The sequence below is a fragment of the Populus euphratica genome, unplaced genomic scaffold, assembly GCF_000495115.2.
Source record: "Populus euphratica unplaced genomic scaffold, PopEup_1.0 scaffold221.1, whole genome shotgun sequence".
Classification (NCBI taxonomy): Eukaryota; Viridiplantae; Streptophyta; class Magnoliopsida; order Malpighiales; family Salicaceae; genus Populus; species Populus euphratica.
Window position 1 is genome coordinate 566,216 of NW_011499927.1, and position 27,082 is coordinate 593,297.

General features: G+C 32.6%; 3 protein-coding genes across 3 annotated transcripts; 1 reads left to right on the forward strand and 2 right to left on the reverse strand.

Moving 5' to 3' along the window:
- Positions 1-245: 245 nt before the first annotated feature.
- LOC105135788 (WUSCHEL-related homeobox 1-like) lies at positions 246-3,741 on the reverse strand. Its single transcript, XM_011040825.1, has 5 exons — positions 2,859-3,741; positions 2,423-2,746; positions 2,124-2,200; positions 521-1,419; positions 246-384 (listed from the first exon to the last, which is right to left on the reverse strand). Exons 1-4 carry the CDS (start codon positions 3,052-3,054, stop codon positions 853-855), a joined length of 1,164 nt encoding a protein of 387 aa, XP_011039127.1. The 5' UTR covers positions 3,055-3,741; the 3' UTR covers positions 246-384; positions 521-852.
- An 8,254-nt stretch (positions 3,742-11,995) lies between these two features.
- On the forward strand, positions 11,996-14,248 carry LOC105135789 (tubulin beta-5 chain-like). The gene is made up of 3 exons (XM_011040827.1): positions 11,996-12,702; positions 12,907-13,176; positions 13,346-14,248. The coding sequence occupies exons 1-3, from the start codon at positions 12,309-12,311 to the stop codon at positions 14,014-14,016; spliced, it is 1,335 nt and encodes a 444-aa protein (XP_011039129.1). The 5' UTR covers positions 11,996-12,308; the 3' UTR covers positions 14,017-14,248.
- A 3,669-nt stretch (positions 14,249-17,917) lies between these two features.
- PMEAMT (S-adenosyl-L-methionine-dependent methyltransferases superfamily protein) lies at positions 17,918-23,050 on the reverse strand. The gene is made up of 11 exons (XM_011040828.1): positions 22,704-23,050; positions 22,271-22,524; positions 21,999-22,136; positions 20,896-21,039; positions 20,123-20,233; positions 19,893-20,034; positions 19,212-19,492; positions 18,693-18,854; positions 18,543-18,596; positions 18,371-18,445; positions 17,918-18,270 (listed from the first exon to the last, which is right to left on the reverse strand). Exons 1-11 carry the CDS (start codon positions 22,714-22,716, stop codon positions 18,172-18,174), a joined length of 1,473 nt encoding a protein of 490 aa, XP_011039130.1. The 5' UTR covers positions 22,717-23,050; the 3' UTR covers positions 17,918-18,171.
- Positions 23,051-27,082: the final 4,032 nt, after the last annotated feature.

Genomic DNA, 27,082 nt, shown 5'->3' on the forward strand with positions numbered 1-27,082 from the left:
TGAAAAATTTATTATTTTACTATATTTTAAAAAGAAAAGGATCAAAATAGATATTTTTAAAATATATGATTAGAAGAATAATTAGGTCTTTCTATTATATTAAAAAAAATAAAAAAAAAAGTAATTATATTTATGCACAAATCTTTAATAACTAACGTGTCATGTAAAAAAATTAAAATATCCCCGAATCAAAGATAATTATATATGTACACATTTTTTCTGGAATCCGTTACGCCTGCATTTGGCTCTACTTTTGGTCTTGTTATTATAAGAGGGAGAAAAGGCTGCTACCCATCTCTAATTTAAAGGTACAAGGGAAAAGTAGCATGCATGAAAGAAAGAAAGAAAGAAGCTCCCACTCTCTCTCTCTATTTTGATTTTCAGCTTAAGAGAGTGCGTAGGTTATATTTAGCTGAGAGGAATATACCCAACTGCAAATGCTCGTTCTTTACCAATTTCCATTAAGAGGTTAAGAATTTATCACGTATTGGTTTGTACTGGCTGTCTTTTTCATTTTCATCTTACGAGACAATCAAACAACATGCTTTAAGTTACTCAAACAAGGCCTAGTTAGCTATCTATCATGTCAACATGATGTTTCTTCTTGGATTCAACGTTAATACATGGTCCAAATGCATTTTAAGGCAATCCCCTTCCCTTTCATCCTCCATGGACCAGTGCACTAATGCCATGAAATGCAGCATCTTGATCTCTAAACAAGAAACAGTACTCCCCATTTTCCAACAACATTGCAATATCCAGAACCCGTACCACCGTCATGTTACATACATAGAAAACTACTCATAAAGTGAAAATAGAGAAAGGAAAAGAAAGTCTTGCTTTGATTGATCATTAGATCTTCAGTGGAAGGAACTCGAAAAACTGGCAAGGAGAGAAGTCGTTAGCATTCCAGGTGTCAGCAGCAGAAACCGATACCTCAGTCTCTCTCTCGTTAATTCTTTCAATGTTGTTTCCGTTACCGCCACTACGAAGAGGAAATAGTTGAAGGGTTTGAGATTCGTCATTGCCATCTCTGCAATATTCATCTCCTTCGTTGATGAGGCTGTTATTGAAGTGGTTAAATCGGGCTCCATGATGCCCATTTTCTATGTAAGGTGCTATAAAGATGTTGAGGTCATGAGCGTTCATGAGCTTTGTTGGGTCCATTGTTCTTACTGTTGCCGCTCCTTGTGTTGACGCAGTTGTAGTAGCTATAGTTGTAGCAGGAGCGCTAGATATAGTGTTTAATAGGTGGGTGGGAGATGGGCAAGAAAACGGCGTCATCTCCCACGTCGCATTCCTTTCTATGAGGTTCCTTCTATGCTGCAATATTTCTCCTTCATCGAATTCGATCCATCCATCTGGTCTATAGTACTCTGCCATTGCTGCTTTTGTTGCCTTTGATATTGAAACAGATTCCTGAGATTTAATGAAGAGTACCATTCAAAACATGAATTCACTTATTTTCTTGTTCCTAAGAAAGAATTCTCTTATTATCAAAAGAGAATTTGAAGAGTGCAACGAGTTTGAACATTATTCTTTTAACTCTTGTGTTGTTTGCACATGAATCCATGCTACTAGCGATGTAATAGCACTCAAATAACAAGGGGTTGCGGTTGGGATATCTGGTATTCAAACGTCAACTTAAAAAAATAAAAATAAAAATTCAGAGCTCATGAAGTGTGTGGAAGCCAAGTTCCTACCAGTAGGGTTGGCATTTGGTACATTCACTATCAGGATGCCCAAATGGGTGCCCAAAACAATGCCTTAAATGCTTGATAAGCACAGGACCCAAAAACCCAGCTAATCTTGTAACAGCAGCCCCGGCAGAAAGGAAAGAATGCAGCTTTTAAACCCTTTTCATTTCCCAACAAAGAGAACTTTTTGTTGTTTTTTTCGATTCCCTTTGCGTATCTCTCTACACAATCTTTTTAAACTCTATAAACCTAAAAGAAAATATAAAAAAATGCACTTCTAATCATAACGACATTATTAAACCTTCTTGATTGTTTGTGTTGTGTTCCTTATTTGAGATTAAAGATATACTTAAATTAAGAAAAAAGAGAATCTTATTCTACGAAGAAAGAGAAAGGAAGGTTACATAGAAAGGATAAAGAATAGACCTCTGATAGTGTACTGCAGTTTGTAGAGGGAGCCCAGTTCCTGGTCTGTTCACCTTCATAACCTGTCATACTTGCTCCTGTAGACAAAAGGAAAAACAAAAAGAATACAAAACCTTACATCTCTCTCTAAAACCAACAATTGGAATGCTAAGAAGCAATACATAGATGATCTCAAACTTCTCTAAATAACAACAAAAAGGAATTCACAAAAAGCCATACATATCAAACATTTCTCTCCTTTTCAAGCACAAGATTGGGGATAACTCTAGAAAGGGTTGTTTATATTGGATTCTTTTTACCTGGTTCTTTCCTTTCAAACATTTCAACACCCTGTCCATTTTGCTGATGATCATCAAGAGAATCAGATTCCATTTGACGTCGACGTTTTTGCCTTTCTCTCGCCTTGTGGTTTTGAAACCAGTAGAACACATTCTTTCCTTCAATTCTTCCGTATCTACGAAGCTGTGCAGTTATGTCTTGAATCTGGTCAGTTGAGGGTGTTCTAGTCCCTCTTCGATACAACTCTTCGAGGGTCCTTAACTGTTCTGGTGTTGGATTCCATCTTGAGCTCATTACAACTGGCTGTGTGTTGAAATCTCTTATGCTTTGATCAACCATACTTGCTACAAAAGTAAAAATGAAGAACAAACATTTCCCAATATCTTAACGCACTTTCAATCAGAAACTGATCACACCTAATTAAAGAGAGAGATAAAAGAAAAGAAAGATGCATACCCAGTCCCAGATGGTACTGATTTAGAGCAAGAAAATCGGTACTATGAAGACGGCTGCCAGGGCAAGGATAGCCAGAGGCAGGTGAAGTGTTGTTTGTGGAGGGTAGTGGCCTCGGAACTAGAGTCTTAAGCTTCCTGTCATTGAAAGAATCTGGCATGTCGAAGTCACCACTATCATTGTAACCCATCATCCACATTTTCGTAAAGCAATCTTGAAGGACAAATAGGAGTAGGGCTAAAGAGAACTGAATGGAAAGACTTAGCGATAGAACTAGATAGTGAAACCAGAAGAAGAGGAGTAAAGTAGATTCTTTTAAAGATCCCTTCGCACTCCTTTCCTCAAAAGGAAATGCGTGTTGAGATGATGGGGCTGAAAAATATGGTGTTGGTTTAGCAGGAACAGGAAAGGAGCATGCAAGAATAGTATAGAGCTAGAGGTGACCCAAGAAATGTTGCTCCTACCTCTACGATATAGGGAATAGACGTTGTTCATATATAGTAAAGGGTGTTGCCCTAGCTAGTTGAAAATGTAGGGAGTGATCAGCTGCTGATCAAGAAATAGTAATGAAGTAATTAATTTCTCTTAAAAAAACACAGAAGCAGAATTTGAGTTTCAGTACTTTGAAGAGATGTGGATTGATCATTACACATCTGCATGTACGTACAAAGAGACAGGCAAGGAAATGAGCGTTACAAGTATTGGTTTATTATGAAACAAAAACAAAAGTGAGAGCAAAACATGAAGTTTACCATGCTATATTTTAGCTAGAGTGAGAAGTAGAAACACTATTGTTTTGTGCTTTCGAGTGCGAGAAAGTAATATACTACGGTGCAGTAGTAGAAGAGCGGGGAGGAGAAAAGCCAAAAAAGCTGAGAGAAGAAGCGTGGAATTCTGGGAGGATTATTGGGACTCACGACTGAAATCGACGTGACGATCATGAGGGTTATCATAAGCCTCATCACCCTTCCTTTACCTCTCATTTATTATTCTCCTCATGTCTCGTGCCTTTCACATTTGTTCTAAATCCGAACTGCCCCTCTCCTCCTCCTGCCTCCCTCGCCCTTTCCTTTGTCTACTCTCTCTCTACTAACCCTACAACCCTCAATGATCTCTCTCTTTCCCTCTATTTGTACGTATATTGTATGCCCATTGTATAATTTGCAATAGAGACATATGTAGATCATGAATTGTCTCTTGTTTTGTAAATTTTGTGCCGACTCACCACATTTCTTACAGTCCCATCCATTCCTAGTTGTCCGTTCACATGTTTATTTTAAAAAATTTCAACACTAACGTTTGTTTCTTTGTTTGATTATGTAGCATGGTTGTCGTTGCTCTAGGTTAGCATACGAGTATGGTTCATGTGAGAGCATCTTCAATATAGAGGTAAAAATAAAAAAAAAAATCATTTTAATTTTTCAACGTTCATTTTATATATTGAGTGGTAAATAAAATACTATTTTATCATTTCTCTTAAAAGAATGTTATTTATATATATCTTGCAAAAACACTAAAACACCATTCATTACAATGTTTTTTTTTCACAAGTTTTTTCCTTTGATTTTTTTTTAAATCTATATTTTTTTGTTTGGTTTTTATAAAATTATTTTAATCTTAAAATTTATATTATGAGTTTCACAAGTTTGTCTGAATTAAATTAATTAAGAATCATTTGAATTGCTTTAAACTTATTGGGTAACTAATCGGGTCATGTCAAATTGTTAAAATAATTATGTATTAAATATATTAAAATATAATTGACTTCTATATATATATATTATCAATTTGACACCTGGGGAGATGCTCTTATAGCTTGAATGATGTTACACTTTTACGTGCTCCCACAGCTACTGTCCCTCATTTTGGAATTATCCGTCTCCCTCTTGCCATGTCTATGAATCCTCTCTTTCCTTCATTATAAATGAAATTATCGTTACGATGGAGTCATTCCATTTAAGTGGATGGATGGAAACTCTTCTGTCCTTATTGAAATTTGGATATCATCATTATTGCGTAATTATTGCCACAACTTTGTTTCTAAAAAGTGACTCAAAAAGCCATTTTTTGTTCACGAAAGCCTAGCAGGCATTCATGGAGGAGATAAATGAAGGTGAATTAATCAAATAATATATCAAGAGAGTACGTAAATGCTAACTAATAAAAAATGATTCTATAGATCTCATGTCTGGAACCCTAAACACACTGTACCTATAGCTATAAGCAGATCCATCCCTAGTAGAGAGAGGGATTATATTCTAAGCTACACATTCTTCCCTAGTTAAACGCGAGGATAAGGTTGACTTCTGTCTGTAATTTCATGTCAAACCTTCCTTTAGAGCTTCAGATAGAGCAGTGAGAAGTTCATCTGTGGCTTCCGCCTGCTTGCACTCCCTTCAAGTTACTAGCTCGGAGGCCATAGCAATTCCATGGCTTCGAACAATTTATTAAACTAGTAACCAGACACTCGAATCAAGAACCACTATTTTACATTTTCGTGTCTTCCTCATTAATTGGCTCTTGATTTGAGGGGAAGTAGCCTTAATTTCGAACCGTGCCAAAACTAGCAAAAACTACAAAGAGATCCCCAGTTACAGTTGGGTCTTCGAGGAAACTTTGGTAAGAAATATATTACCCAAAATCAATGGCGAAGTCTCTCCGTTTGGCCTTAATTGAGTACTATATCGTGAACCATTTTGTCACGTAAATATGTTTTTTTCCCCTCCCTTGCTCGTATATTTTTAAAATCAACTGGATCATCTTGATTTATCCAAAATTATTCCACCTTCCGTATTGCTTTGATTATTCTGCATTTATTATTAGAGGTAGAATTGATATAAAACACAAAGAATTTGAATACAAGATAAAAATTACGCAAGCATAAATACTGATAGCATTTTGTGAAACCAATAAATATCTTATAAATAATTTTTACAAGTAATTAGATACAGTTTGAAAACACGATACAAACCATGATATTTAAAAATTTAATTTTTTTATTAAAAATGAATTTTTTTATATATTTTAAATTGTTTCAATGCGTTGATTTAAATAATAATTTTAAAAAAATTAAAAAAATATTATTTTAATATATTTTAATATAAAAATATTTTAAAAAATAACTATAATTATACCCAAGCTTAAAAAAACAAACAGGTCACGTTATGGATGGTAAGGAATGTGACTTTAATTTCATATATACTTTAGGAATAATTTTATATATTATCTATAATTTACCATGCAAATGGGTATAATAATTATGTTTTTATAGAACTGATTTATGGTGAGGCTGTTTTTTTAATATAAATAAATTACCCCATTTTTCTTGTATAAGATTTTGTGAATTAATAAATATATATTATAAAGTACGGGCATTACACTAAATATCTCTAAATAATTTATTAGGATCATGAAACTCTTGAAAAAAATTTAAAATATAGTTTTCAATGCATTCATGTTCTTTATGGTGATATTAGTGACTATTTGCTAATAATTATTAATGAACCTACGTACAATTTTTTCATGAAAGAAAAAATTACTCATGATATTCAAAGAAAGTAAATATCTCTATTATTTATTTTTTTGTTGTAAATTACTTATATAATTTTCTCAAAACATACTTGTGTTTCCGTAAGATTCTCAATTAAAATTTTAATAAAAAAAATAATCAACCATAATTCTTAAGTTTAACATATGTTTTTTTTTAAATGCCTTTTCTATCAACAAAACTTAACAAATGCAAATACAGGAATTTGCGGCTGAAATATAAAATTTAATTTTGATTTTCCAAGAATCTCAGCACTGGAATTATTGGTAGAATATTCTGCTTTAATTTCTTCACTGGTTATATGAAGATTATTTTAAAAAATATATTTTTATTTTTTTAAATCCCCATTTATTAATTTTTAATCCTTGCAAATGGAATTTCAAATTCTATGCTGTAGGCTAGCTAGGCACATGCTAAGGGGCCATGCTATGGTACATGCTTTCTCTGTCTCAAGCGTAAAACCTAAGAAAGGCGTGTGAGTGTGGGCTGGCGCATTGTACGATGGTGTGGTCTTTTTTTTTTCTTCTTTCTATTCTTATGTGACTTCATCATTTAATGTCCAGTATTCACAAGCAATTCTATGTTATGCTAAAATTCAAGTTAAATTAAACTTAACAGTTTATATTTTAAATTTATTTTTTAAAAATTATTTATTTAAATTTTATAAATTTATATATGATTATTAATTTTAGAATTTATTGAATTAATTGAAATTTATATTAGCTTATCTGAAGACTTATATTAATCTATAAAAATTAAAATTAAGTTCATTGAATTTTTAATTTAATTTCTTTGCATGAAATGGTTGAATTTAATCTTAACATTGGCAAAATAACAAGATAAACAAAACTTTGTAATATTATCATATTGCCGTCGTATAAATCACAGGTAATAATAGGATACCAAAAAAAAAAAAACTTCGAACTAATTTTCTTACTGGCTGACAGATATTTAGGGATAAGGTAGCACTCTTTCCTCTGGCCGAAACTTTGTGTAGTCACTTATCCTCCCTTTTTTATTTAACCTTTCTTTTATTTTTCTCTTCTACCCACCTATTTATTAAAATATACTAAAAGAAATTGACTTTTGTACGTTTTTACCTCAAAATTTCAAAAAAATTAGAACTCTTGTATGTGTGTTTGTGTGTGTGTGGACACATATAGTATTGTACTATCAAAATTTCAAAAAAATTAGAACTCTTGTGTGTGTGTGTGTGGACACAGATAGTATTGTACTATATAATTTATTATAATTTATTTTTGAGTTTTCGGGTTATAATTTGAGTTGAGAATTTTACGATTTAGTTGTGTTGTTTTGAATTATTTTTTAAATTAATTTTTTTTAATTTTATCTTTTAATATTAAGTTAATTAGAAATTGAGTTTTATAATTATTTTTTGATTTTTTTTATGTAAGGTTATTACAGTTTCATAACTTGGATCGTGAGTTTTGTTGATTAATCAAATTGATTTGATTTTTTTATTGAATATATTTTTTTTTAATTTTTTTATTGAATATTAAATTTATTAAAAATTAAAATTTATAGTTTTGTTATTGGTTTTGTATAAAGTTATTTCTGTCTCTTTACTTTGGTTTAACAAATTAACTTGTTTTGACTCTTTTTAACTTTTTTTCTAATTTAATCCAAATCAATTGGAATTCATGCTTGTATCCCTTTCAATTAGATCACCCTAGGAACTTTGTATGGTCTGAAGTGGGGGAGATATTTTGATCAGGACATACAATTTTATATATGTAACAATTGTTAGGAAAATTATGGAGATATAGCTAATAGCTTGGAATTCTAAGCAAATCATCGAACCTATTTGGGTGTGATTTTGAAATTTTGGATTTTTAAAATTTTGAAATTAATTCTTCAATGAAGAGTTAGCTTTAAACATAAGATTTAGCAATGGTGTTTGAGATTTTAATGGCATTAAATGCATTTTAATTTTAAAAAAATCTATATCAGATTCTTGTTTTTTATAATATTTTTTATAATTTTAATATGCTAATGCTATAAATATTTATTAAAAAATACTTTTGAATAACTCCATCATCACAATAGAGAACATACACTAAAAACAAATAAATGAAATCAATTCTAGCAAAATCCCGAGGCTCCAAACGGATTGTAATTAAAAGGAAGCCGGTTTTGAGATGAAGGGTGTATTTCAGATCGTAATAACAGTGATAATTTAAAGTTTATTTTACTTAAAAATATATTAAAATAAAATTTTTGAATTTTTTTAAAATTATTTTTGATATTATTATATTAAAATAATCTAAAAATCTAAAAATTAATTTAAAATGATGGTATGTTCTTAAAGAATGAGGAATGAGGTGGGCTAGCGTTGAATATTTTTCAAATATTAGAAGCCCAACACGATCAACTTGGCCTCTAGCCATGGCTCTTATTTGTTCTGTCATATTGAATAAAGTGTAGCCTATAGATAAGATAAGACAAGGCCCAAATAATAAAACTATAAAAATTAAAATGATATTATTTTTAAAAAAATTAAATATAAAAACGTTTAACAAGTTTTTTATCTGATTACAAGTTAACCTTTTAGTTTTACTTGATCACATTGAATTAAATTTTATTTTTATAGAAGCCAGAGTAATTTAGTTTGAAAGTTTTAAAGATTAAGCTTGTGAATTCGTCCCCTTCCCTGTTTTATGCTTGGCTTTTGCTGACATTGTTCTTAAATTAAGTGCTATGGTTTGAAGTCTTGTGGTTAATGTTCTTTATCTTAATTCTCCATGATTCATTTTCACTTAAATTGATGTTTAATGAATGAGAAACGCAGGTGCTCATCAAGCCCTACAAAGCTATCGAGGAATGGAAAGAATTAAGCCCTGCTCGACTGAATCCCTAAACAGGGATCGATGTCTGGTAATGCTGGCCTCAGATTCTGCAGGGCAGAAACAATCCTGAAGAAACGAGAATAATTTCTATGGAAGTGTGAGAATAATTATACTCACTGTTAAAGAAATATGTATGCTGTTTGGAAACCTTAGAGTTTCATTCCATTGATCACATTTTAGATGAGTACTAGTTAGGTCGTTCTTGGGTTAATATTTTTCATAAAAAATATTTAAAAAAAAAAAAAAATTAAGAGTTTTGAGTCTATTTAAAAAAAAAAATTCAAAGGCATAAAATATAGCTAAAACATCATACCAACAATAATATTTATAATATTAATATTTATAATAATATATAACCTGGTCCAAGTTTATATATTTTTTAATCTATTAAAAAAATTATGGTTTTTCTTTCATCGTAATAATATTTTTATTTAATTATAACAATAACAATACCAACAACAACAACAACAACTTAGTTTATTCTTCAAATTAAATCTATAGTTATTTTTTAATATTTTTTAATAAAATCTATAGTTATTTTTTAATATTTTTTTAAAATTTTTTAATTATTATATTAATAATATTAATAATTAAACTTAACCAAATTTAAGTGGGTTTGCCTGCAATACCATGCTTAACAATTTTACACCCCTCATAAATGATAGATTCAAGAATATTAAGTCTGATTGCAATCTAAATCCGTTAGACTTGTGTCAGAATGCAGGATCCATGAGCTTTAGGTTCAAATACCCAATCCAATAGCTTAGAGTCTGGACACTTAACCCAAGTGTCTTGGGTCAGGTAGGACTGCAAGACCCGAAAGACTTGGGTTTGTGCTTCTATCACTCCTAAGCAACTTGGATCAGACATACCTTTTTAGTTTCAAGTTTCTTAGGTTTAGAAAGACGTGCTAGATCCAAGTTAATAATAATAATAATAATAATAATAATAATTGATTTTAATCTTTAAATCAAATCTAAATTTTTATGGTAATAAATTTATTTTAAATTTAATAATATTTATGATATTAATAATAATATTAAACTTGTTTGGCCTAAATTTTGATAGTTTCTACTCCCTTCAAATAAAACTTATTGTTTTTTTTATAGTAATAATATTTTTCTTTAAATTTAATAACAATAACAATAATAATAATTTTACCATTCAAATTAAATTTATAGTTGTTTTTTAAAATTAATGATACATTGTTTAGATTTCTTAATTATGATATTAATAATATTAATTAAAATAAAAATAATAAGATTTTCAATATTAACAATATTAATTATAATAAAAATAACAATATTTATAAGATCAATAACAATATTTTTAATACTACTAATAATAAAATTTAAAATATAAATAATAATATCCTTGAATATGACTACTCAGTGAGACCCAAAGATATTAGGTTCAGCTGTCGAGCCAGACCTAATATCGGTAGGTCTAGCCGGTCAGCGAGACCCAACTTTTTTTTTAAAATATTTTGGATCTCGCCAAGCCAGACCAAATACTATTGGGTTCTCCTAGATAACATGACCTAACATTATTGACACTTTTTTAAAGTGTTTTGGATTTGGTTTGCAGCCAGACTCAATAGCATTAAGTCTAGTAGACAAGTTAGACCTAATAGCTTTTGACAAAGAAGACAACGACCTCAACAACAATTCTTGACAAAAAAACACGGCAGAGGAACACCCTCCATGATGTTTCAATGCTGCCCACAGTGTCATTCACAATGTAATGTGTTTGTGTCCACTCTCACTTGTTTTGAAAGAGCCCAACAGAGAGGAAATCTAAACAGTGCAATTCACAGTAAAATCATTTACAATTCACTGCAATTCAGTTTATAATAAAATATTGATCCTTTTTTGTTATAGCTAATTAATAAGATCTGTGCACTTATGTTTACAACTAGGCGCAAGGATCTAACTTTAGTGTCTAAGACATAACAGTTTTAGTGTCAGATGTTACAGCCTAGAGTTTACAACCTTACAATGTTCCATTAAAATTAACACTAATCATTTTTTAAAAAAATTATTGTTTTAATACTAAATATATTCTAATAAAAAGACAGCCACACCTTTTCTCTACGGTCTTTACAACTCTACGTTGTAAGTGCAACTCTACCATTATACTACAATTCATAGTAATTTATGTTTTGTTAAACAGTAGAATAGAAATTGAGCACTTTTAATATATTACATAATATTATATTTAATATAATATTTTACTTTGAATATGTTTATAATAAGATAATTAACATATTATTCATTCAATATATAGTGCTATAAAGACAATTATAACTTAACATCTGCCTGACGAGGATATCTTAACATAACTCGTCATCATACACAAACTCTTAAATTAGATTCGTGATATATATATATACATATATATATATATGTGTGTGTGTGTGTGTGTATGTATATATGTATGTAGGTATATATGTACGTGTGTTACTAATTCATTTCAAATTCTAACTACTTTTTCCATTTATATTTGGATTTTTCTTGGTCGTGTCAGTTTTAAATTCTATAAAAAACAATTGAAGTGTTATTTTTTTTTATTAGATCATTGATCCTCAAGGTATCATTACGAAGCATGACCAACAGATGTTACCGAAGCCATAATCTACAAGGTCAACCGTGCTCGCTCCATTTCCTCCCAAAATAACAAACTTCAGCCCTGTTGAGGCGGCAACGCTGCAGGCTGCACCGACAAATGGCAACTATTCACACAATAGACCCCATATTAGTGGACAACACATAAGCCATCTTTAGACAGACGGACAATCCTAAACCATCCGATCACGTACCAAAAACTCAATCCCCACCCTTCATCTCAACATCACATGTCAAGGACAATCATGTAATTTTCTGAGATCCACGAGGAGGATCGTTTTGCTGTCCAAGTACAAATACCCACCATGACCCCTTCTTCATTTCAAGCCCCCCCGGGGAGAGAGAGTTTTCTGTTATAATATCTACATTTTGTGCCCATTTTGCCCTTGGACTGCAAACATCCTCTTAGGCCAGTATGCGTGAAATTCTTCACATTCAAGGAGGGCAATGTGGGAACCAAATTGGATCAAAATTCTGGGAGGTGGTCTGTGAGGAGCATGGCATTGATCCCACCGGCCGGTACGTCGGAAATTCGGAGTTACAGCTAGAGAGAGTGAATGTATATTACAATGAGGCTAGTAACGGCCGGTATGTGCCTCGGGGTGTGCTTATGGACCTTGAGCCTGGCACTATGGACAGTATCAGGACCGGTCCGTATGGGCAGATTTTCCGCCCTGATAACTTCGTTTTCGGGCAATCTGGGGCAGGAAACAATTGGGCTAAAGGCCATTACACTGAGGGTGCTGAGCTGATTGATTCAGTCCTTGATGTTGTCAGGAAAGAGGCTGAGAATTGTGACTGCTTACAAGGCAAGTTTGCTTGACATAAATTTTAGAAGCAAATTTGTTGTTTAATAATCCTATGTTGCTGTTTGTCGGAGATTATTAGGATACTAAATTGCTCATAATCCTGATAGATTAGACAGCATTTCCCCTGAGAAATTCAATGGATTTTCTTTCAGTATAATTTCTGTGGACTAAAAAGTATACTAACCGTTTTCCTGATCAACGCAGGATTTCAAGTATGTCATTCCCTGGGAGGAGGCACTGGGTCTGGAATGGGAACTTTGCTCATCTCAAAAATCAGAGAAGAGTATCCAGATAGAATGATGCTCACATTCTCTGTGTTCCCATCTCCCAAAGTGTCAGACACGGTTGTGGAGCCATACAATGCTACCCTCTCTGTTCATCAACTGGTGGAGAATGCTGACGAATGTATGGTTCTTGATAATGAAGCACTCTATGATATTTGCTTCAGGACTCTCAAACTCACTACCCCAAGCTGTGAGTAGATTACAATATTACTGAATCTTAGTCATAAAGCAATAGAGTGGTTTCAAATTCATGCAAGCGAATAAGACATGTAATTTTGGGTTTAGTTTTTGACCATTTTAAACCAATGATTTCTCTTTGAAACTTCCTTTGATGAATAGTTTTTGTTTCTTTTTTACAGTTGGAGACTTGAATCATCTGATTTCAGGAACAATGAGTGGTGTTACTTGTTGCTTGCGCTTTCCGGGTCAGCTTAACTCAGACCTGAGAAAACTAGCTGTGAACTTAATCCCTTTCCCGAGGCTTCACTTCTTCATGGTGGGGTTTGCTCCTCTGACATCTAGAGGATCACAGCAGTACCTTTCTATCACTGTCCCCGAGCTGACCCAACAAATGTGGGATGCCAAGAACATGATGTGTGCAGCTGATCCTCGACATGGGCGTTACCTCACAGCATCAGCAATGTTTAGAGGCAAAATGAGCACCAAAGAAGTCGATGAGCAAATGATCAATGCGCAGAACAAAAACTCCTCTTATTTTGTGGAATGGATACCAAACAATGTCAAGTCTAGTGTCTGTGATATCCCACCAAATGGGCTTTCAATGGCTTCAACTTTCATAGGCAATTCAACTTCCATACAGGAGATGTTTAGGAGAGTGAGTGAGCAGTTCACAGCAATGTTTAGGAGAAAGGCCTTCTTGCATTGGTACACAGGGGAAGGAATGGATGAAATGGAGTTCACTGAAGCTGAGAGCAATATGAATGATCTTGTGGCCGAGTACCAACAGTACCAGGATGCCACTGCTGAAGAAGAAATTGAGTATGAGGAGGTTGATGGAGTTGAAAACTGAATGTGTTCGGTTATTTTGCTGCTTCATATGTTACGTTCTGCAGTAAATCGATAGGTTTTTGTTTTCTCGTTTAAAGTCTTATGGCGATGATGGTGAATGTTTTTCTGATTTAAATGAGCCCTAGGAATGGCTCTCTCTATAAGAACGAAGGCATTGCAGTAGTGCTGCTCTGCTGAAGCCACTCTAGTAACTTGCTTTAAGAGAACAAGGCATAAAGCCTCTTGTATGATCAGTCTCAGACTCTTTTTTTTTTTTTTATTTGTTTGCAACTTACTCAAATGTAGAACTAGGTGATGATTTTGCCTAGATTCTTCAATTCAAGCATCTAAATTTCAAAATACCTTTGTTTGCTTTCATCACTTAACCAGCCTCAGATCCTGCTAGATCCCTGTGCATTTTTTGTTGCCAAGTTCTGACCAAGATAGAATTTTTCTAGTAATTCAGAAATTCGACATTATTGGTTTGGGGAGTTTTTCACACCCCGTCAGCATTTGACCTTCCTGCACGACAAATCCCATATGTATCATGTCTGACACATGGAAATACAAAACACATACATGTTGGCTAAGTAGATACCTCCCCCAGAGAAAATCATAGCAGCAATGTCGCGGGGCGATGTCCAGTTTACGCGCTTTAAAATTCCTTTGAGAGTTATTGTTGGGAAGGAAAAATTCATGGATTTAATTATAAAATTATATTTAAGGTTTAGGGGTTATTCTAGTATTATAATTATTAAAAATTTTATAGTTTATGAGAGTGTGAGTAAAAAATTAGTTATGTAAAAAGAAAATATATTAACACTAGTATATTCTATCTAAGATAAGTTGAATTATTGTTTAATTGTTTTTCTAGATCGAGTTTTTATTCGTTGGTCTTATCTAAAGTTCAAGGCAGATCTCTCTTTATAAAGAAGTCTCTACCTTATCAAACTAAATCTTAATCATTTTAAAATCTAAATTTTAATATTGCATTTATTTCTTTATATCTTTAATACCTGATGATGTATTTTACTTTATAGTTTTATACCCCAAATATTAAAATCTACACCTAAACTCTAATATAAAGTGAATAAAATGATCGGTGAAGGGTTTTTAATATTTGGGTCAAATTTTTACAGATAATCATAAACTAGTACAATATTCATTTTTGTATTTTTAAAACATGAGAAATATATAATTTTTTTTTGTCTTTTTTTTTATAGAAAACATACTTGGAAAACTTTTAGGATTTGACCATATACATGAAAAAAAAAAAATTTTAAAGAGGAAATTAATTCAAAACTTTTTGAGATTTTTTTGGATTTTTTAAACTTTTTTAGGAACGTTTCAGAAAAAATAACGTATTTTAACACTAGATCTATATCTTACAATATAAATATATAATCTAATATTATGAAAAATTGATAAAAAATATGTAAGAAAATAATTTTTTTTTGAAATGACCCTTTGAATTTTTTAAATAATATTATATATTATTATATTGGATTGAGCCAAGCCCAGCTGGTTTGGGTTGACTGGCAGCCCAAAATGGTTGGGTTTATATCTACCCAGTGAATCTAGTCTTTCAAGTGGGCTAGACTTAGCCCATTAATTTAGGCTGAGCTGATTTAGGTCCAGCCCACCACTAACAGCTAATTATATTGCAAAATATAAACAGTAATTTATGTTCTGCAACCGAAATGGTTGCAGGCTGCAAGAAGAAGAGAGGGATGGAAGGAAAAGAAGCTCACTTGATGTAAGAGTTTCAGCTGTGATCTTAAGGTTTAGCTGGTGGTTTATGAGGCTTCAGTGGAAGAAATTTTAGCCGGTGTAGCTGTGAGAGGAGGGAGAAGAAACTTGCAAAGAAAAGAGAGAGGAGCTTGCGGTGGCTATCTCAAATACAGAGGTGGCTGACTGGTGATCTTGTTGGCAACTCACGGTGGAGCTATTGGTGTAGGAGGCAGTGATGACATGACAGAGAAGGTGGGGAAAACTAAGGAGAAGATAAAAAGATGAAAACAGGAAATAACTGGTTTTTGGCTAACTTTGAACTTATTTTTTTTCCTTCTTAGGGCATGGAATTTACCCCTATACTATAGGAGATGGAAGAGGAACAATATATTTTTATTAGTGTCAAATCTTGACTTTTGATTCGATCCAAAATGATCTTAATTGTTAGTTCAAAGTTGTCATTATGAACTATCAAAATTGAATGCTAAAAGCTGGTCAGATTGGCAACTATGGGGTGGCATCACAGTAGCTATAGGAATAATTGGTTAGCGTAACCTACTCTAGGATGTAGTACAATATCAACTCATCGTAGTGGCATATGTTTGATTTAGTTTGGCTAAGAGCTGAAACATTAAATATATTTAAAAAGTAGTCATTTAGATAGCTTTTTCGGGTCAAAAGAAGAAAATAATAAATAGTAACCAGACAATATATCATCTATTTTTTTAATTTTACAAACAGTACCATTTTGGACCTTAAATTAGAGATTTTGACTAAAATTTAATTTGATCATCTTTCTCTTAATTTCTTTCAATTAAGTCTGCATTGACCTAAACGTTTGATTTAAAATAATTTTGCCCTGTAACAAATTTCAAAATCAGAGATGGCAACATAGAGCCAAAATGCTATGGCAGTGGTTTGTTGCCTTCCGTGGATACTGCTCTTCATACCGGTGCATTCTTAACTGGATTACGCTTATGGGTAGAGGTACTTTATTCTATTCTCTTGCACAGTTTGCTGAATCTGATATAGGTTGTTTCTAATTCCACCTTCAATATAATTGCAGGCGTATGGCTACTTGAAAATTTGCACTTGTTTGAAGCATTCGATGTCTATTTGCTTGTTTTTGGATTGGCCCTTAAGTCCACTGCATTTATTCATACAGACTGCTGCCGTGCGTGATGTTTCAGCCATAGTTTATGGGCTCGAGCCACTATGTGATGCTAGTTTTGCTGGATGGATCGGGGCTGCTCTTGTGCTTGTTGAGTGTTTCATCTAACTATGTCAATCTATTTCAGTTTTCCTTGGCAGTATAGAAACTGATAGATGATCTACGAGGTTCACCAGCCCACGTCAGGCCAGACCAGATACTTAAAGTGTTTCATCTAACTATGTCAATCTATTTCAGTTTTCCTTGGCAGTATAGAAACTGATAGATGATCTACTAGGTTCACCAGCCCAAATCAGGCCAGACCAGATACTTAAATCCTAGTTTGCCATGGACTGTGATCCTTGATACCTAAACTCCTTAGAAATCTGTGAAGGCTGGATAGAAAGAACAGAAAGGTCATCTCCTGTTTCTGGACAAGAAAAAACCAAAGGGCAGTCTCTCAACTTCTCCAGTTGTTGTCAGATCACATAACTGACAAGTTCAAATGATCAACAAGAATCTTCCTTAAGTTCATGACATAATGTTTGCTTTTTACAGAGACTTGAGAATGGCTGACAAATATTTGTATATGCGTCGATAATGGTTAGCAGCAATGTATATGTTTTCCTCAGCACAGGAAAAAACCAAGATCCACATCATTCTGAAGGCATTTTGCTGCCTTGTGCTTGATTGCATACAGCCTATCATAAAATATTGCCCTAGGCTTCAGAAAAGAGAAACAATTCAAACTTTTCCATATTATACATGCAAACTATGAGCTCTTTATTGAAGGTTGATTACATAAATTTAGTTGCAGATATTTCTTCGCAGTAACGTGTAATGCATCAATACCGTCCCCATGATCCTTGTTAAAGCATGTTCATTTTCCTCGCCCATGCTGACTGACATGCGCTATGAGTGATTAACTGGAGACAACCAGACCCAAGTGGACCAAACTCTCTCGAGTTGAATTAAATTAATGGTAAGGTTGAAATGGATGAATAATATACATAGGAGCATATCCCGCAACTAAAAGATACCATTAGAATAAATAAACTTCATAAAGTCAGGAAAGATGGTATCCAATCTTATTGAACATCTTGCAGGTTAAAACTCCCGTGACAAAAGATGGGATAGTTCTATTATTATTATTACGACAACAAAAAAAAAAAAGGTAAAATAAACTAGTTCACACATTAGCCATCGGCTGGGATCATCAACTGCGAAGAAAAGATCAACTAGTGTCCACGACACTTATTTAATATGGATAGGGCAACGTGCTACAGGAGCCAAGAATCATTTTTTCTTGGCGATGAACAGGCCCCATCGCTGTTCGCCAGATGAACTCCTGATCAGCTTTGCCTTCCATCCACCAACTATATCATTATAGTCTTCCTGGAATCGATAATGATCAAGAGGAGTGTATAAAATGAGATGTATAAAATTACAGAAAAATCAACCAAGACTTCCGGACTAAAGAATGCAGTAAACTCACTTCAGAGAAGTCAAGGATAAATTCATCCTTCTCCTTTTCTATAGCATTTAATTCCCTTAGCAGAACTTGGTTGAACTGAGGCAGAAATAATGAATTATGTTAAATTTAAAAGGCCAAAAGAGTACAGAAAAAATAAAAAAGGATACAAGATTATGGTTGGTTTGCGCAGCACCTGATCAGTTCGGTCTTCTGCAATGACCTCATCAAAACCAGCATCCCTAAGCATCTGCAGATCATCAATAACAAGATAGACATTTTTAGGATTTGGAACCAAAAAACCTCAATGTCAGGCAATGACAAACTATTTTAGATGCAAACAGACCTGGCCATATGCTTCCACATCATGAAGATCATATCCTCTCTGTTTAATGTACTCTGCAAATTCTGGTGATGGAGTTCCAGCACGCTTGCAGTAATCACTGATAAGTACTTTACCTCCAGGCTTCAGCCACTTGAAGAAAGATCTAAATAATGCAGGTTTGTCCTGAAATGGTAGTCCATTAAGTAAAAATAAATAAGGATGGGATTGAACAGTCAAATAGACAGCTTCTGACAACACAGCTAGTTAAGCACCATGTGAAAATTGTAATGTTTCTCATACCACAGGTAATATAAAAAGCTTCAACATAAATCAGCTTTTTGCAGGTCAAAGAGCTTCTATTTTTCAAGAACAAAGATAACGGAGTGGAAAAATTATTTCCTGGAAACAGCACTCAAAGCAGCACCACAAACTGAACAATACCAACAAAACAGAACGAAACCTATGCACTACCAAAGAAAGAGACAACTCTCCAGTCTCAATATATCAAAACCTAATTGGCAGAAACATCTGAGAACTTACTTGAATGTGCAAAATGGTGTCCCGGCTGTAGATAACATCAAAAGTATCGTCAGGATATGTCTTCGTAGTGCAATCAGCGACTTCAAACTCAACAGAGCATTTGAGTCCAATGGCACGTTCAAGGGCAAATGAAATCATATTTATGGAGAGGTCAATGCCTACAACCTCCACGTCAAAGTTCTCAGCCATGTAAAAGTCACCTCCCCCAATCCCACAGCCAACATCTAGGACTTTCTGGCCAGGCTTAAGATCCAGCTTTTCCACAAATTCTTTGGTTGTCTCTGCTCAGATACAAATATTCATTTAGAAACGGTAATGCAGAAATAGGAATAAGAGATCATTGCACTAATCTGATAAATATTTTAATATTGATGAAGAACATGTGCAAGGAAGAATTCCTGCATTAAAGTCTTTGAAAAATAAAAATACTCATGTAATAGACAATTAAGAGAGTTCCCAGAAACTTAAGATATTTACATTAGTCTTCTCAATAAATGAAGGGATAAATAAAGTGCAAATAATAGAAGCATGTTGTCTATTCAAGTTCTTGGCTTTCAGGTTGCAAATTCAAACTTAGTTTCCTTGTGACATTATTGGCATGAATGCATAGTGGAAAAGGGCAACTTATAGCCGCCGCCCCTGGGAGGAAGAGAAAAAAAAAAGAACAGAAAGGTAGCATACCCATTCCTCCTGTGCTCACAAAACCTTGACCAAAGACGCGCTCATAACGTAATATGCCATTAGATTTATATTGGACATTATCTAAGAATCGCTGGAACCCCTTATCATCATGTGAACTGACTTTCTGCCATATCCAACAAATCTGCACCGACAAAGCAAAACATCTTGTCAATTAACCCCTTTAATTATGCCTCAAAGGAAACAAAACCAAAAGGATCCAGTTTTATTGCCTGATTCTGGTTCTTTTTGTTTTTCACATAAGCTGAAATGCATTTGCAGCCAATTAGAGAAAGCTCAAAAGAATTTCCAGACCCATCAAATGTATGGCATTCTTTAAACACCTGTAATACAGTATAAATAGGTATCAGGTACTTTAAAAAATAAATTACCATCACATATTATATAGTTCTACCAATTCATTTTTGTGTGCATTAATCAATCCCAAGAAAATGGAATGACGCATAGATGTATAATGTTTTGTCCAAGTATTCAAATTAGTCTTTCAAAACTTGATGAAGATCTTGATAGCTATTGCTTAAAACCTAGATGTTAACTGTAAAATGATCTTCCATATGGCAGTACTCCTGCTGCATTATGATTCATGAATCACATATAATTTTGGAACAGCAGGCGTGATGAATCATCCACCATTCATTTTCCTCCTGAAACTAAGAATCTTATTGGTTCAAGAAACATTCCAATCTGACTGGTGTTATCAAACCCACGTGTCCAACCAGAATGAAAATCAAATCATTTAACACAGCCCAAGATTGGGTCCAATCATCAATCAAATCCAATTTTCACATGCTAGATAGATTTATGCTATATGATGACCTGGCACTAAAATTCCATTTTAGAGTGATTATTTAACAGTGAAAATAAAATGATATCCAGCCACCAAACCATATTATAACAGATATAAATATAATTTTCTAGTTTATCACACATTCAGATAATAAAAATTCAGAGCCCTTTCAAGGAATAATTTGAACAAGAAGCAAACCTTTGTGTAGAATCTGGGTTCACGGTAGTGGGTTGGGTTGTATTTTCGCTTGGAATCTCCAGATTGATGAAAACAAGACTCTCTAAAGAAAATGAACCCCCCAACCTTTAGCCATTTGACCATCCTTTCAACCAGATTCTCCACCTGCAATCCAAGTTAAGAATATACAAGAGATAAAGACACCATCAGAGTGCAGAAAAAGAAAGTACTAGAGATCACTAACATTCAAGCACAAAGAATACACCAGATACTTAGTAAGCATGGATTAGGTTAGGCATACAAAAGCTATGACATAGAAATGCAGCATTAGAACAAGGAAAATCGTGTGCCAAAAGAACCAACCCAGTAGCTCATTTGCCAAAAAAAAAAAAATAGCGCTGCAGGGACTCTATGATACTTGGTAAGTAGAAATTGAAGCATTGGACCAGTACAACTTCGAAAACATCTTGGAAATCTAACTAGATAATTCTTCTACCTGCGGGTTTTGGGTTCCATCCAATCATGGAATGGGTGTTTAGGATTTAAAGAGAATGAGAAGGCAGCCCTATTTTGTAGTCCACGACCCAAAGAACCTTACGACCCACCAACATTACAAAATGGAAAGGAAAGGGAAGGAAACATTTATATCACCATATTTAAAACTAAAAAGGTCAGATCTTACTGTCGATATGTAATGATTATCTGCATTAGGAGTACCATTTTCGTTGCAAAAGGTCTATAAGAAGATATTTGCATTCTATTATCTCCATAATATACAAGGGTGGAGGAGTGTTACATATTTATGGTCCCAGAAGAGCAAGGTCTGGTAAAAGAAGATTTGGAAGCATTTCTCATAATTGTTTTAAAACAAACAGTTGAAGGCATCGAGAAAATAAAAGGCCAGGGAAAAATCACATGATATTTATGGGCATTTCACTTAAAGATTGATGCGACAACAGTCATAATCATACCAAACTTTCATCAAATGCATGTGACAGACTCCAATAAGATCATCATAGCACTGACAACTGATTCCAAGAAGCCTTAAGATGAATTACTAACAAATCTGTAAGCAATACAACAATTAAGCAAGACAAGCAGGAATAAGGATCAAGTCTGCTCACCTCCTTGTCGGAAAGATACATGAGAAGCCAATTTGAGAATATCAAATCCACCGATCCCTCTGAAAAATTCAGATCTGGGGATGTCACATCAGCGCACATAAATTTGACATTCTTATAGTGTCCATTAATATTTTCATTCTGCAAACAGAAGATTCGACAGATGGAGAAAAATCAGATAAAACTCAAAACAGAAATATTGCAAAAAACACTAGACGCCCAGTTCAACAAGCACAAACAAAAAGCTCTTTGTGAATATGGAGGACCACAGTCACCTTTTTTATGGCACTCTCAATGAAGTCCAGAGCCACAACTTGGCTGGCCTTCTGAGCCAATTCCCCAGTGAAGCGGCCAATACCAGCTCCAAGTTCCAAAACTGTTTTTCCTTCATAGGGTGGAAGCAGAGAAAGTATCTCAGGTCTTTCCTCCTTGTCAAGTTCAGATGCTTTGGAGTCAAGCATCATTGCATTCACACTCAAATCAGAAATGTTATCCATCCAATACTTCTTTTGAATCTCGCGTTCTTCCACTATCAAACCCACAAAAAAAAACCAATATAAGTCCAATCTCAACACAATGCACACACATATACACCTACAATATCCTAAAAAACGAGTTCCAAAGACAGAAAGACTAACAAAGAAATCGGATAAAATAAAAAGAAGTGGTTCTTGGAAAAACATTAGAAAAAGAAGAAGGGCATTTTACCTTGAGCAGCCATTGTTGAAAGGAACTTTGTTGAACAAGGCAGAGAGATACTGAAGAAAAGGAAGGGGGTTCTCTCTCAAAAAGAAAAGATCTTGAAAGGAGATGATAGCGATGAAAACGCTAACTAACAACCCTCAACGGCAATGCGTGATCTTGAAAAGCTCCTGGATCTACGGTTACAAGCCCTGCCTTTCTGCTGCATCACCACCTACTTGCTCTGCAATCAAACTCTCTCTCTCGCTCAGGACACTCTGTTTGGGTTCTGCTGATACCTAGGTATGTATGGGCTTTTATAGAGATAAACGGTGAAGAGGTGGCTGCCTCCTCCTTGCCCCCTTTTTTTTTCCGAGTTAACTGCATGTCTAATTTTTCTTTTCTTTATTATCGTATTATACCGCTACTATACTATTTTAGTATTTCTTTATTATAGTATTATACCACTACTATACTATTTTAGTATTTCTTTATTATAGTATTATACATCTCACCTACCCTAACCATTTTTTTGTCGGTTTTTTATATCTGCTTTTCTGGTGATGTCTTTATTGAATATAAAAATATATTTTATGTAATTATAAAATATGTTCTTGAATCATTTTATACAGAATTGTGAAATCACATCTTAATTTAATTTATTTAAAAAAATAAATAGTTTTGAATATTCAGATTTAAATCTGAAAAGTTAATAATTTAATAATTAATAATTATTTTTTATGATTTCTATAAAGATTGTTTTTTAAAGTAATTTTTATTTAAAAATATATTTAAATAATATTTATTTATTTTTTAAAATTTATTTTTAATATCATCAAAGCCAAAAAAAAAAGAAGAAGAAGAAGAAGAAGAAGAAAAATGGAAGTCTAGATCTACAAAATTATAGATTTAAGATTATTAATTAAATTAATATTAATTAAGATAATTGAATATTCGATATTGGAAGGAGAATTTGTAACTTTTTCGATCCGACAGAGAACTTGAGGGCCCACTTCTTCACAATCTATACCAAATTAGGAGTAGTTTTTTCTTCGAGATCGATGCAAATCTGGCAGTGGTATGGTGTCACGTGAGCCTATGGTCACTTGCCACGTGCACTCGATGGCCCTCCTTGCATCATTTATTTTTCTTTTCTGTTTCCTTTTGTCGCTATATTACTGCTGTTAAAGATTCTGCACAAGGCGACGATTTTGCACGGCGCGTTGCCGCCATTTTTGTACTATTTGGATACGACTCATCTTTTTCTCATGAGATTTGGGGTCACGGGACTTTGATTTTATTTTTTTTTCCTTTTATTTCTTAAAATTATACTTGGATATATTGTTATTGAATTTAATTCATTTTTCTAAAACATTTTTTTTTTTTTTAAAATTTTACTTGGATATATTGTTATTGAATTTAATTCATTTTTCTAAAACATTTTTTTTTTTTGTAAAATGTAACTTAGAAAAATATGCAAAGACCATTGCTTTGAATAAATAAAAACAAATTTCAATATTTTTCATAAATATATTGTTTTGTCAAAATAACATGTCCATATTTTATATGAGAAAGTTATAAGTGTGATAAAATTATGTTCATAATCCATTTAAATTTTTTTTAAAAAAAGCATTTATTTCAATTGAATTTTAATAAATAATTTATTATTAGTAATATTATTTTCATATGAGATACATAATTGTTGACAAATAAATTATTAAAATTTAAATAAAAATCTATAATATTATTTAAAAACTATTTTAAAACTTAAGAGTAATTGGATCAAGTAAAAAAGTCTTGAATTGTTAAAAACATAAAGAAAAAGAGTGTAAAGGGTTAGCCTCAAGGCGGGACTCATCTATAATAGACTAATTAAAAAATGTCAGTCATCACTTATTATTGATACCATTAGTTTTCACAATATGACAAACTAGCCAAATAATATTGGTCATTAATAATCACTAATAATATTAGTTTTCATACCCGAATAGGCTAATTATATAATATCAATCATCGATAACCACTAATTAGTATCCATATAGTGACAGGCTAATTAAACATTACTTTTAAATCTCACATATTAAGTTCTCTGTATGATTTTTAGTAACATACTCAACACATCATTTCACTTCAACCAAAATCATATTCATCATAACACTTTACATATCTTATTCATATTCATCATAACACTTTACATATCTTATTGGATTATTCTAATCTGAAACCCTTCATATTCACCTCATAATTGACCAAATACCTTATTATATTTACACTTATACAATTTTTCTATCTCAAATCCAAATATAAATCATGATATTATATTTTTACTATTCATTCTTTAATATATACTTACTTGTTCAACAAAATACAATATCATCAAATCAAAATGGTCACTTTTACTATTAAATACAATATTACCTATACGAAAGGCTCAATTTGAACTATTTAACTCTAAGAATCCAATGTTCATATTATGAATACATAATTTCACTTCATTATATATATATATATATATATATATATATATATTGATTTTATAAATCAATGCCTTTTTCCATTTCTATTAACATACCTTGTCTATACCATTTCAATTACAACCTTTATCATCATGTTTCAACCTTTCACATTAAACACCCATATAAATATTATCTTCTAATATCTTATATCAAAACTAATGCATACTGATTAACTTGTTTTTTTATAACATGATTATTTCATTATTCAAAAATAATACTACAAGAAATATCAACTATTTAAATGATATTTTAAATTCTAAAAGTTAAGACGTTGAAGACCTATTTGGAGCTTGATTATGTCTCAATGCTCCAATCTGTTGTCCAACTCTAGTAGCCTTCCATGTATTAACTTACACTAATATGACCTATGGATCTAATTTTAAATCCTATTTAACTCATGTTTATAAATCAATAACAAAGAAACTCATAGGATTTAATATACACCCTTACTTTTCAAATATCATAGGTCCAAATTTACCATTTACTTAAGACCCGTTCCTTCATTCACACAATAATTCATAACAAAACATTCAAACACATCAGCTAACATTGATGTATCCAAATCTAATCAATTTCCATACTTAACTTACCATTTTTCCTTAAATATATGAGTTCATTAACCTAACCTTTTTGACCTAAGTTATATCACTATATAATCTTGGCCATCTACACACTTTCACGTAGTCCAACAATTCCTATCATTCTTTTTATTTTTATCAAGTATTATTGGCTAAAAAATAACATTTATGTTTTCAAGACATTCATTTCAATTTCATCATTCTAAAATTATTTTAATGGATTTGAATTCAAGTTTTACACAATTGAAAACAATGAATCATATATACAAAAACTCATTTTTCTATATTTATCCTTACGTGACCAAACCCTGTCAAGTTTCCCCAACCTTGGATTTCTTTTCAATTTATATTTAATTTATCAATATTAATACATTGATATACACTTTAACAATTGTCATAACCCAATTCTGGGTTATTCTTCTAAAACTACCTTTTTTCAAATTAAAAAAATAAAATAAAGATTAGCAACGTGGAGAATGCATGCCAGGGAATCAAGCTGTAATTTTTAAAGGAAGTTCAACACCTAATTGTACTCCATTGTGCCCAAAATGGAGAAAAAATGCAAATTCAAGGTTAAATTAAATGATTATTAGATGAATTTCATAACAATTAAGTCCAAAGACATAATTAAATTTTTAATAGGCCAATTTGATTTAATCATGGGTCAAATTGAATTTTAATTATGTTTAAGAATTAATTTGGGTCCAATTGAAGGATTTAATTCAGCGTAAGGACTTAATTATACTTTAAATGAGTCAAATTAATTTTATTTAGGCTTAATTGGTGAAAAATTAAGTTTACGGGCCTAATTTTAGTTTCATTGAGAAGATTGGAATTTTAAGAGATCAAATTTAATTTTTACCAAGTTAATTGATCAAAATTGTGGGCCAAATTGCAAGAAAATTGAAGTTTGGGGGTCAATTAGAGGTTAAATTGAAAAAATCTGAGACTAGAGATGATATCGTAATAGGCGTGTAACTTCGGGGCTCTAATTAAAGTTCATCAGGGCCTTAATTGAAAAATTTTAGGGTCAGTTAGGGGTTCAATTAAAAGCAAATGAAAGAGAAAGGACTGAAATGAATTTTGGCCATAAAAAGATTTATGTACTGTTCATCTTCTTCTTTAAGTCTCTGAAATAGCTGGTCCGGTTACCTACTTTGCAGCTACATTAAATGTACCTAATGTCCACTAAATTTGCCAAAACTTACACAAAACTGATCACCGGACATCCTTATACGTCCATGTATGGTCGGTATAGGCTCACTGGCAAATAAACGGACATGGCACCACCCCAAAGAGGCCAACTCAGGCA